This window comes from Camelus ferus, chromosome 9 (genome assembly GCF_009834535.1).
Source record: "Camelus ferus isolate YT-003-E chromosome 9, BCGSAC_Cfer_1.0, whole genome shotgun sequence".
Taxonomy (NCBI): domain Eukaryota; kingdom Metazoa; phylum Chordata; class Mammalia; order Artiodactyla; family Camelidae; genus Camelus; species Camelus ferus.
Window position 1 is genome coordinate 63841142 of NC_045704.1, and position 13420 is coordinate 63854561.

At 38.1% G+C, this 13420-nt stretch overlaps 1 protein-coding gene across 4 annotated transcripts in view; it reads left to right on the top strand.

Moving 5' to 3' along the window:
- The window catches only part of ZNF326 (zinc finger protein 326), a 36144-nt gene extending 23094 nt beyond the window's left edge, over positions 1 to 13050 (top strand). For all 4 annotated transcript variants that reach the window (XM_032487043.1, XM_032487044.1, XM_032487045.1 and 1 more), the window contains 4 exons: positions 766 to 865; positions 3687 to 3817; positions 5298 to 5393; positions 10353 to 13050. In XM_032487043.1, the coding sequence (XP_032342934.1) occupies positions 766 to 865; positions 3687 to 3817; positions 5298 to 5393; positions 10353 to 10709 (684 nt within the window). In that variant the 3' untranslated portion in view covers positions 10710 to 13050. The remainder of the gene's footprint in view (positions 1 to 765; positions 866 to 3686; positions 3818 to 5297; positions 5394 to 10352) is intronic.
- The last annotated feature ends 370 nt before the right edge of the window (positions 13051 to 13420 follow it).

Consider the following 13420-nt stretch of genomic DNA (forward strand, 5'->3'; position numbering starts at 1 on the left):
CTCCGTTTTATCTTAAGAGATCATATGCTCTCAGCAGTTTATTGGCTCTTTCAGTAAATGGAGTCCAGATTCAGAGCCAGAGATTCTGGTGTACGTTCAGTGTCCTTTGTATTATCAGGACGTGGGCATCAGTCCAACAGTGTTTCCTTAAGTACCTTCCAGAGGCGCTCTGCAGGCACTGGAGACATAGGCCCTCCGTGAACTAGCAATAGCTGGAAATGGAGCGACTCACACACAGGTCACACTATTAGGCGGAAGGGCCAAGAGCCATCATGTAGGCAGAAGGGGCTTAAAGAAGGGGAGGAGAGTTGGGCCAGGGCTGGAGCTGGACTGCTAACTGCATACATATAATTAATCGGGCAAAAGAGATGGAATTGTTAGAAGGTTAGAAGTACAGCGAGCACTCACTCCTCTGCGTCCGTGTAGAACTGTGTCCCTTAGTTAAGATTTCTTTCTGTAATTGTGCTCACTGACTGGTTCCTAACTGTCGTTTAGAACTCAAGTACTGACCTGCCCTGAGAAGGTCTCTTGACTGTTCTAGCTGGCTTAGATCTCTCTCTGTATATGCTTAAAATATGTTTTGAAAAGTAAATACTTTTTGTAGTTTCCTGCTACTTTGTAATAGTCTTTTCAACTAAATTGTAAGCTCCTTGAGAACATTTATTCTTATGTAACAGATGTCATTATCTTCCATGGGCCAGACATGGTGCCAAGCACACACTGCATGCCCACTGAAAACTGTTTGCATTCTGTTTTGTTTTCTAGGAATGTATGGTTAATAAGTTTAAGAAAACATCTATTCGTAAGCAACAGACAAATAATCAAACAGAAGTAGTCAAAATAATTGAAAAAGATGTCATGGAAGGTATGTATTTAAACAAATTATTTTAGAAATTTACATGCATGTTTCATATACCGTAACCTACTTCATTGTAAATGATGCCCATTAGAGTGACACAGTACAGAGTCGTATGTGGGAGGTCTGAGTGGGTCATCAGAAATGAGTTCGTTTGGTTCCTATTCTCATGCTTGCAGATTTACCTACCCTCATTGCTTTCACTTCATTTCCTTCATACGGGAAAAATCAGCTTTGCCTCTAGACGGAAGATACAGTTGTCCCTCAGTATCTGAGAAAGACTGGTTCTGGGGCTCACTGTGGGTACCAAAATCTGCAGATGCACAGGTCCCATAGCTGGCTCTCCAGTATCCACGGATGCAGAACCCACGGATGCAGAGGGCCAGCTGTACTCCTGTGTGTCCTGTGTCTCTTATTCCTTCTCATCTTTTTAAGGACTTTTGCTCAAATGGTGAACTCTTCTGTTTTTCAGTCTTTTCTTCTCTCTCTTTCTTTTTTCTTTCCTTCTTTTGATTCTGTCTCTGAAGCTTATGCTTATCTTAAAAACAAATAAACAAGCACAAATGTTCTAAAAACTCCAAAAGAAAAGAAAAACATAGGCACTACTTCCTCTAAAACCTGCCTTTCTCTTTAAACAAACACACTTCTTTAAGCGTAGTCGACACTGGTCTCATTTCTTCATTCCCGTTTATTATTTCATCCACAGTAGACAGCTTCCTGCTACCACTAGTGTGCTGACACTGCTCTGACAGGGGTTACCAACACCAGCTTCCGTGTGCTCTTTGCAGTCGTTGTCTTTCCAGCACTTTCCACTGATAACTCTGTTTGTGGATCTGTCTTCCTCCTTGGGTTCTGTGACGTCTCACTGCCCTGTCTCTGCCCTCATGCTCTCTCTTCACTCCCTTGTCGTTTTCACTCCCTGTGCTCTTCTTTCTCTACCAGGCTTTTAGAAGTTGTTACTTTTCAGTATTCTGTCATTCGTACCATCATCATCTTTCTTTGCATTCCTTCCTGATGAATCAGTTTACTTACACAGCTTAGTTCACATCTATATATCGATTACTTACACATCTGTATCTTCAGCATAGATCTCTCTTCCGAACTCCAGGCTCACATCCAACTGACTGCTGACATCTCTCTTTAGCAGTCTCACAAAACGAACATGTCCAAAAAGTCTATCCTCCCCGTAAGCGTCCCCCACCCCATAAAGAAAGCAAAACAAAAACTTAACAGAGATCTCCTTCATTCATCTTGGAACATGGCCCTATCATCCAAGCCGGAGTGTGCAGTTAATCTTAAGTGCTTACCCTTTCTTTGCTGTGTCTGTAGCACTACGTTTTACTTATGTACTGAGTCTTTCTTTATCTCCTTTTTAAATACTGAATTTGTTCAAATCTGTATCTGTTCTCTTTTCAGTTACAGTATTTTTCTAACACGTTTCCTTACTTTTAGTCTTTCTTATCTCTAATTCTGCTACATGATTTTATTACTTGGAGAATTTTCAATGGCTTCCCCATCCTCCACCGAATGAAGTTCAAATTTCTAGGCATGGCACGTGAAGCTTTCCAGTATCTAGGCCCTGCTCTTTTTCTCTTTGTCCCTTCTTTAGAGTCTGTGTCCCAGCCATATTGAATTACTTTCAGTTTCCAGAAAGTGCCATTTTCTCTCATACTTTCACTTGCACGGACAGTTGTCTCTCTGTATCTGAGGGAGACTGGTTCTAGGACCCCTCTGCAGGTACTAAAATCTCTGGATGCTCAAGTCCTTTATAAAAAATGAATGTAGTATTTGTATATAACCTACTCATATCCTGTCATATACTTTAAATCATCTCTAGATTATTTATGATATCTAATACAGTGTAAACATAATGTAAATAATTGCCAGCACAATTTTTTGCATTTTGGAACTTTATGAAATTTTTTTTTTTTTTTTACTATTTTCCATCTGTGGTTGAATCCACAGATGTGGAACCAATGGATACAGCTGGCCACAGTCCTAGTACCTTACAACGTTACTTCAAGAATGAAATGCCAGAGGTCATGGAGATCTTTTCATATAATGGAAGCTACATGTTATCTGCTGTTTTCTTAATCAAATGTCACGATAAATTGAATTACCCAAAGGAAGAGCCAAGTCAGTTTTTTTTAACATTAAAAAATACATGATTCTTCAAAAGTGATATAACTCCAATACATATAATTTATCAATTCAATGTATTTACCAGGGTCCTGTTATGTGGCAGGCACTGTTCCTGAGAGCCAGAGTTACAGGGATAGCCAGAGCGCCAAAGCTGTTACTCTCATTCTATTGAGATGTGCAGAAATCAACAAATAAAATAGATATTAAAACCATGCAAAGTAACCTTCGCCTCTGATAAACCTCAATCAGCATTTTTAAGATCCAACATACATTTTTGTTCCTAATGAATCCAATTTTGACATTGTTTCCCCTATTCCTACCTGCTCACTTTCATAAGCGTGGGAATTCTTATTTTACTACAGAGTAAGTTTTTTTAATACTACTTTTATTTTCTTTATTAATATTCTTTGGAGCTGGACTTACAGGCCTCAGAGCATCATTGTGTAACACGACTTGGAAATATAATGTCATTATACTTTATAATTTGAATCTGTTATCCATATAGGTTTTAATCTATACATGTAGATTTATGAGATAGGGCAGAAAAACTCAGCCTACACACTCTGATCTGTCTTTTGGAAGAAGGGGTGTAGATAATCAGGGGACTGAAACAGTGAAAATTTGACTTGTCACAAGGAAGGATGTCTGAATGGCACTTTTCTCACTGACAGCTGCGTTTCTCTTGTAGGGGTCGCTGCAGACGACCACATGATGAAAGTGGAGACGGTCCACTGCAGCGCGTGCAGTGTGTACATCCCTGCTTTGCACAGCTCCGTTCAGCAGCACTTAAAGTCTCCCGATCACATCAAAGGGAAGCAGGTAGGTTTTAGTCTGTCTCAATGACGTCGTTGAAGTATTCATTAATCCCTTACTGCCCTTCAAAGGCTGGTTTCACACCTGTCTACTTACGGTTTCCTTTTTTGGGGGCGGGGGAGGTGTAATTAGGCTTATTTATTTACTTTTAAGGAAGGTGCTGGGGATTGAACCCAGGCTAGGCATGCACTCTGCCTCTGAGCTGTACCCTCCCCACCCCAAAACCTACCTACTTGTGTACAATCCGATTAATCTCATGCGTGAATAGCTGTAACAATGCTTAGAGAGGTAGTGTAGTGCAGTGGTTAAGCGTCGTACTGTGGGCTCTGGAGCAGGACTTCCTGCGTCTGGATCCTGGTGCAGTACATCCGTGTGTTAAACAAGTAACGAGCTTTGCTTTGCCTGAGTTTCCTTATCTGTAAAACGAGGATGGATAATCACTCTACTCTTAAGTAATTGATTAAGGATTAGGGTGATTAAAATGTAAAAGGCATTTAAGTGGTGTCTGGCACATGGTATACATTCAGGACATCAGAGCTGTTGTTGAGCCGTTCTTTTTATTGTTAACATTTTTTAAAGTTGGTACAAAATAGTTTTATGAATGAGTGTGTATGTGTTTTAGAACAAAAAAGAAAGGAAAGATTTGATTGTAACATATTTTGATGATTGCAAAAATAAATTAAAAAACTAGGATTGCCAGTTACTATCTGTTGTTTACTATTTTTTACTCAAAAATTTTAGGAAAATTTACTATTTTCTCATTAATTAGCACATTTCTGCTTCTGTGTTGGTTTTATTTAATCAAATTTATTTCAAATAAAAAATGTTTATTTTGTGAGAAATTTGTTTTCTGAGAAGCAAATTTAAAAATTCAAGTATTAAAGACTTTAGTTTTAAATAGAGCATTCCTGAATCTTAAATTCATAATTTGTATTGACATGAACCTCATGTAACTCAGAATGTTTTAGCTACTTGCAGCACATATGATCTTTTTTTAAGTCTTTGTTCTTTTTTCTTTTTGATATTCCCTTGACACCTTTTTGGCAACTAGACATTCCGTATTATTTTCCTCCTTGGTTTAATACAGTCTTGTACTAACCACAGTCTAGAGGAAGACTAATTACTCTAGCAGTGTGAAAAGTTATTCTTTCTTTTTTGATAGCATGAAAATGAACAGTTGGAGTAGTTGGGGCGGGGGAGGTGGCCGTGGAGCGGGAAGGAGAGAAGGCAGCTGCGCACCTGGACTTGGGGCGTCTAGTGGCTGGGTGTCTGGTGCGGCTGGTCAGCCCAGGGAGTCCTCGTTGTTCCAGCCCAGAGCTGACTCAGGTTGTGGCCAGTGCCGCCCATGTTGCTTTAAAGCTTAATTTGCTTTAAAGAAAGTAAATAATTTAATTCTAGGGATTTGGTCGTGCAGTGTCACTTTAATTATGGAAATATTTTTCATGGCATGGTTTTCAAGTATTTTAATGTGTCCTGTTTTTCATAGGCTTATAAGGAACAAATAAAAAGAGAAAGTGTCTTGACTGCTACAAGCATTTTAAATAATCCAATAGTGAAGGCACGATATGAACGTTTTGTTAAGGTAAGATTTTAGGGCAAAGACTTTAAGTTACATTGTAGTATTGTAATAATTAAATGGTGACGTGGCCACTCTTTATGATATTTAATGTAGTACAAAATTAGGAAAATTTTACTTAATATCTTGCATGTAGAAGGTCTTTTTTCTTAATTTTTGGGATTTGTGGGGGGAGGGAGCAATAAGCCATTCCTTTCTCATCCCCTTCCTCGTGCTGGGCCATCTGAGAGATACATAAGAGTCTGATAGAAGATCCAGCTGTCAGCTTTATTCTTTTTTTTAATTCCACCTATTTCTTTTATATTTATTTATTTTATTGACATACAGTCAGTTACAATGTATAGATTTCTGCTGTACAGCACAGTGTTCTAGTCATGCATATATATACACACATATATTTGTTTTCATATTCTTTTTCACTAAAGGTTATTACAAGATATTTAATATAGTTCCCTGTGCTACACAGAAGAAGTTTGTTTGTCTATTTTTACATATAGTAGTTAACATTTGCAAATCTGAAACTCCCAAATTTATCCCTCCCCATCCCCTTTCCCGCCCCCGGTAACCATAAGATTATTTACTATGTCTGCAAGTCTATTTCTGTTTTGTAGATGAGTTCATTAGTGTCCTCTTTTTTCTTTTTCTTTTTTAGATTCCACATATGAGTTATATCCTATGGTGTTTTTCTTTCTCTTTCTGGCTGTCAGCTTTATTCTTGATTTTTTTTTTAAAAAGGTGACTTGGAGAATGTATCTTAGATATGTGGTTACTGTGGACCTTCTAGTATTTCACTCCTAGGTAGACTTACCTCCCCCTGACTTCTGTTACTGGTTCAGCTGGATGGCAACAGGCTTCTTGACTACCACATGGCATAGAACACAGACTAGAATGTACCCTTTCTGTTGCTAGGAGGACCCAAAAGAGGGGACAGAAAGGACTGAGTTGTGCATGCCCAGTTTCTTTTTCCAAGCATACCAGTTGGATAAGTCATTCCTCTTCCTTGGATAAAAGTTGGAGAAGCAGCAGGGAGATGAGAAATGTTGCTCGTAGAATCAGGAGGAAGAAGGTTTGCTTCTCATGTCAGGAACCTCGGAGGTGAATGGTTAGGTATACCTGGCCCACTGCTTCCCAGGAGTTTTGCTTTTTATTATTGCATAAAACCCTTACATGTTATAAACACCGTACAAATAAGAATTACTATTATTCAGGAAATTAATAGAAATAAATTGTAGAGGTTAGTTTTTGAGTCTTTATAAAATAATACCTCATTTAAAATCATCCCTACACTGAAGAGAGCTGCTATATTGAAGATTTACAAAAGCATTACTTATATAAGTAACTAAATCTTTATTTTATAAATTAGAGAAGTTCTGTTTATTTTGCCTGTTGTGATTAACAGTTACTCTTATTTAATGATTATTAAATGATTATACATGTATATTTAATATTTATATTAAATGATCATTAAATTATTCCTCAACTAGATGACTTGAAAGCTGAATAGATCTCAGTTCTTTCAGTTTGTTCCTATGGGGCCTATATTCTGATTTGTCCCATTTGTCACTTTACTACAGTCTTCTTCTCCTTCTTCTTCTTCTCCTCCTCCTCCTCCTTCTTCTTTCTTCTTCTTTCTTCTTCTTCCTCCTCCTCCTCCCTCTTCCTCCTCCTCCCTCTTCCTCCTCCTCCCTCTTCCTCCTCTTCTTCCTCTTCTTCTTCTCTTTTTGCTGAGGTCAAACCATTTTACTGAGGAGATTCAGGGGAGGGTCGATCGGCTGGGAGGACAATTAGGTCTGACGTCCTTGTCCGGCCGGGATCTCTCTAGCTTCACACTTGCTGAAAGCCGCTTTACTACATTCTGGACACCACTTTTAAAAAGTGAAGACAGCCCTAATTAAAATCTGATTTTGTGGAAGATATGGCATCAAAAAGATTAAAGCATCATAGCTAAATTAGGAAAAGTTAGATTTTTATCCTTGCTATATCACAAACTTTTGAGAAGTTAATGGTTTCTATTGATGTATGAAAGTAATTTTTTATGAAAGAAGAATACAAATTAGACTATCTCCTTGGAGTTTTCAAGCTGCAGTTTACAGTCAGTTCATGGGATGAGATACATCACTAGTGGGGGTGTCTTGCTCATGTGCATGTTGTGGAAGAAGTCCCTGAACTGAGGAGAACTCTTCTAGAATCCTGTTCCTCCATGGGATCCCAGGACCAACAGTATTGACACTGCCTGCAAGCTCGTTAGAAATGCAGTTTCTGTTCATGTCCAGGTTTTATTGAATAAGAATCTTCATTTTAACAAGATCCAAGTGAATCAGCACATACATGTTACAACATGAGAAGCGCTGGTGTCACATTACTCAGCGATGCTCTGTCCAGCAGTCCTGTCTGCTCTGTTTCCTGCTGCTGCTCCCCAGAGCGTCCTCTGCTCGTGATCTGCTCCGGTCACGGTTTAAAATGCTTTCATCTTCAAGTGCTCCCAGACTGGCAGAATACCTTTTAAACTCTTTGTCCCATGAAAATAGTCAGCTTATCAATTTCTCCCAATTCTCCAGCTGTATCGTCTTGTTCTACCTTCCCTTCCTGGCCCAGGCTCTCGTGGTCAGCCCTCTGACAATGCAGTGCTTCCGTTCTAAGATTCCTGACCGCCTTGTTCTTCCACCACTGCAGTTCTCAGCTGTGCCATCTGTGGTTAGCTTTATTACCTGTCGTTCTTGTTAGAAGTGTTGTGGAATTGTGCCTTTACTATGTTTGCCGGATTTCCACTGCAGTTCACAATGATTTTATTCACTATCACCCAGTGTAGGGTGCTTCCTGTAGTGACTGTTTCAGACAGTTTCCACTCTTCACACATCCTGAGTTCATCCTTACTCCCTTCGCTTCCCATCTTCTTACCTCTTCTCTTGTTTTAGGGAGATTGAGGCCATTAGATGTGAGCTCTAGCTTTTCTGCTTTTTGCTTTAGATTTATGTATGTTTCCCTCACCTTTATTGTTGTCTTTGGAGGAAAATTACTCTGGCCCTTTAACTGTGTTCTTGTTTCATCAGTTTTCTCTCTCTCCTTACTTTTCATCTGATTATTTTCTGTTTATTATCTTATTCCCCAAAGAGACATGGTTATGCGTTCCCTAAACTAAAAATGACTTGACTTTTCCTAGACTCTGCCTCCTATCTTATTATCTCTTCCCTTACTATCATCCTTGAAAAGATATTTCACCCTGCACTGTGCTCTCTACTTCTTCTGTATTATTCACCCCTAGCATTTCCCAGTTGGAGATGTGTGATTAGAATCCCCAACAAAGGTAAAATCAAATAAAAAGCTGTCTAGGCCCCTTTTAATACCTTCTGAATTAGGGTTTCTCAAAAATGAGTATCTCCCTAAGTGCTTCTTAAATACGCGTATTACCAGACTTCTTTCCTGGAAACTGCGATTCAGGAGGTTTAGGTCTTAAATTAATTTAGGAATTTGTGTCTTAGCAGGAACTCCAGTACTTGATTAATTTGAGACCTGAAAGTATTAGGCCCAGGCCTGTGTTTTCTGGGGGCTGCAGAGGAAGCTGCGACGAGTCCGTGCTGGGCGGTCGTCGCTCTCTGACTTCCACCTGCACCACGCTCTCGAGATCACCAGTGCCTTAAATTCAAAATAAAGATACTGATATATCATTCCTTTAAACATACGAAAGTAAAAGGGATCGTGTAATAAATGCCTCAAGTACCCGTACTCGGCTTTAGTAACTAGTCAGCTCTAGGGACCTTCTCCAGTTCTCTTCCGTTGTTACCGGTTTGCCTCATTTGACACAGCTGATCTGTCATTTAGTCTTGAAACTTTGTTTTTTGGATTATGTTGTGTTACCCTGGGTTTCCTCCTGCGCTGAGGATTCCTTTTCTAACCCTTGTCCCCATGTGCAGGCAACTTCAGCAGGGTTTATTCCTGGCTCTTTTCCTGCCTGCTCCCTCAGCACCCCCTCCCCCAGCTGTCCTATTTAAGACCTGGTTTCACTGTTCACTCTGCCGCCAGTTCTGAAATCTAAATGTCTTACTTGGAAGTCTCCTCTCTCTTGAGTTGCAAGCTTACAGTTTCCTATTAGACATCTTAGATTTTAATTAGATGCAGCCTATACCTGCCTCTTCCCCTTTCCCCATCTTAATTTACCTGTTCCGTTAATGGTGTCACTATCTCTTTTGCCCTTTCCTGGGCTGTTAGAATGGACTCCGCACTAGTGCTTCTTCTCTTGCTGCTCCAGCTCATCTTCCTACTTGGTGCATCTTTTTTTTAGTCTTTAGTTTCACACCTCTAAATTTTATTTTATTTTTTTCTTTTTCTTTTAAACATTTTTATTGAGTTATAGTCATTTTACAATGTTGTGTCAAATTCCAGCGTAGAGCACAATCTTTCCTACTTGGTGCATCTTAAAGTGTAGCACCAGTGTTACTCTCCCCTACTTAGTGACCTCCCTGCCTTTTCACTTCTTACGTCACTAATACAGCCTTCTTATATGGTCCAATTTATGAGATATAATCCAGGTACATAGTGTAAGTATTTAAATAAAATACTAAAATAAAATTGTATCTGTGAATGTTTAGTAAATTCCAGATTTGCTTGTTTAAAGTAAAAGTAAGGCATGCTGTCTGATACATACCTGATTTTTCATTTGAGTTTTATTTAATTTTCATTTGAATTTTTTAAAGAGGACTTGCAACAGTAGTACATTGGATACTGGTATAATTAAGTAGAACATAAATCTTCATCTGCTTTGTTTTATGGAGTATAAAGTAACGACTTCAGGAATTTATATACTCACATAGGTATGAAATAGATACTCAACAAATATTAAACAGATTTGCCATAAGTTGAAATAAAAAGCTCTAAATAGTATTTATTTTCAATGACACAGCAAATTAAAAGCACTGATTAAAAAATGAATGTGCTGATGTTAAAAACTATTTTTCTTCATGATTTTAGGGTGAGAATCCTTTTGAAATTCAAGATCATTCTCAAGATCAACAAATAGAAGGAGATGAGGAGGAGGAAGAAAAGATTGATGAGCCTGTTGAAGAAGAGGAGGAGGAAGAGGAGGAGGAAGAGGAGGAAGTGGGGGAAGGGGAGGAAGTGGAGGAGGTGGAGGAAGTGGGGGAAGGTGGAGGAGTAGAAGGAGTAGGGGACACAGAGGAAGGAGGGGACACAGAGGGAGTGGGGGAGGAGGGGGCTCTGGGGGGAGGAGAGGGAGGAGAGGGGGTCGGGGAAGGGGAAGACGCAGAGGAAGAAGAAGCCAAGGAGGAGCCTGTTGGCTTCCCTGTTGACCAACCTGAAGAAAATTAAATGTAAGGTGTTAGTCAGATTTAAAAGAAGCTTTAAATTTCTGTCCCAATGTGGAAAATGGTAAGAATTTTAATAGTTTAAAATATGAGAGTTAACACCATGTTGCATGCATTCCACACATTACAATTTGTTTTATATAATTTCTAAACGTTTGACATTTGTTTAATAAAATGAAGGTAAGACTATTTTAGTTTTTATAGCTACCAAACTTAGATTCGATAAATTGTTTGTATAATTTTTAAGCTTAATTTTTATTACTTTATTGGTGTTAAGGATAACAGATGTGTATTGTTAGTATATCTATTCTAATCATTTGAACTTAAATGCTGCTCTTGGGAGTGTATATTCAAGTGTGCATTAATGTTTTGAATACTTACCCTAGAAGAGATAAATTGGGCAAGTATTTTGTGCTCTGTGTATTTTTTTACGGCATTGGACATTGAATAGTAATTTGCGTTAAGATACGCTTAAAGGCTTTTTGTGACCATGTTTCCCTTTGTAGCAATAAAACGTTTTTTACAAAAACTCTCCCTGGATTAGCAATTTTAAATGAAACAGAATTCATTAATTAAATGAGTATATAAAATCAGGATTTGCCTTAATGTATGAGTTCAGCTCTCAAGTGTTTTAAGATAATTGAGAAGATGTGAATTAAAGAAAAAAATTACTTCAATCACTTTTTTTAAGTATAATTAAAATATTTTTTAACATATTTCAATTAGAGGTCAGTCTATAACTGACCTGTTTATACTTGTTTTAATTCATTTCTTTTCTCTGTGCCTGTGTCAGATCTTGAAATCTTCTTGGAAATATATTTGAATACAAATAATTTTTCATAGTTGTGTTAGTTCTTCTGTCATGCCTGTTTTTTGGCTGAAGAGTCAAGAAGCAAAGTATCACTTTTTTAGAAAGAATCATTTCTCCCTTGAATATTTCTTTCCTTTTTGTAGCTCGTATGCTTACATACTCAACAAGAGAAGACGAGATTGATAGGTGATCTATTTCCAAGTGACCATCTACGTCACTGAAAAAAGCCGTGCTCTTATTTGAATCCTTACTCTGGTCTCTTTTGAGAGGAGGACCCTTCCAGTGAACTTAGCTTCTCAAAATTCTGAGGCATTGAATGGACGAACATATGGGTATGTTAAGTAATTCTGAAGCATTCAGTGGATGGATGGATGGGCATTTGTGGAGTTTCATAGATGATGTATCTTTTTGCATATAATAGAGTTTTTGAAAAACAGTTTTTGAGGTCAATTTGGGTTTATTGTCATGGGCTAGATTTGCATATCTGTAAGCTGGGAAAATCCCATAGGCATTCATATCCGTTTGTAAGGAACTGGAGCCAAATAAGAGGTTAGTTGAAGACTGGAGAAATCTGGATCCTACTGGGAGTCTGGATTTACTTGCACAGGCCTCAGGGAGCCTGTGCTCAGGAGTGCAGGGCTTGATGAACCTTCTTGTTTCTCCTTTATTTTAAAATATTTGTGGAAGGGCTAAGGTAAAAACAAGGTAAAAGCCTTTTAACCCTTTGGATTAAAATTATAGGCAGCCCTGCGTACCCGAGGGTTCTGCATCCTTGGATTCACCGACTATGGATTGAAAATATTTAGGGGGAGAAAAGTTCCAAAAAATTCTAAAAAGCAAAACATGAATTTGCCAGAAACTGACAACAATTTAAATAGCATTTATATTTTACATTGCACTTACATTGTATTAGGTATTATAAGTAATCTAGAGATGATTCAAAGTATAAGAGAGGATGTTTTTAAGTTATATGCAAATACTTAACCATTTTATGTAAGGGACTTCAGCGTCCGTGGATTTTGGTATCTGCGAGGGTCCTAGAACCAATCCCCCGTGGGTACTGGGGAATGAATCTGGCATTAGTAGAGTACTTACTTAAAAAAAAAAAAAAAAAAAAAAAAAAGACTGCCCTGAGTAATTTGATTGATATGTAGAACTTTTGGAAAGAATTCTGTATAACAGGAATCTGTATAACAACCTCTAAGTAAACATTTGAATGTGAGAGATAACAAAGAACATCTTAGTACTGAGTTTTGTGAAACATCTTAAGACTTTTATTCAGATTAGCTTATTTGCAAGATATTAATAAAGTGTATTTTGTTAATTGTGCTTAATTCAGGAATTTAAACTTTTGTATATCTTACTGGATAATTTGTAGGCAGTTTACTTTGCTGGCAGGTTAATTTCTGTGATCCTTCAGTGTTTATATTTTCAGTGTTTTTGTGATAAGGATTTATGTAGTATCTTTAATAACCTTTCAACTTCTGTTACCCAGGCATTATTTGTTTTCTTTATTAAAAGGCTAAACGTGTCAGCTTTCTTTTGCAGACTCTTCCATCCTTCAAGGTACCTTGAACATTAGAAGAAGCTTTTCTGAGGAAACATAAGGATAGTAGTTCTTACATTTTTGTAGAAGTGAGAGTTTGGGGCCACCTGTACTACAGGTGTACTAGATCATATTCTTTGGAGATGATGTGTTTTTAAAAAATATCCCAGGTGATTCTCATAGTAGCGGTCAGTGATTGCGTTTTGAGAATATTTATGGTCGCTTCAAACAAATTGTAGTACCTACAGCTCCTGTCTGTTAATAAACGAGTACAAGTTTGGGAGATTCTCCATAGTATTTCACAGAAACACTGGCATGACCTGTTACAGGCCTCTGTGAGTCAGAAGACTGGGCCTTG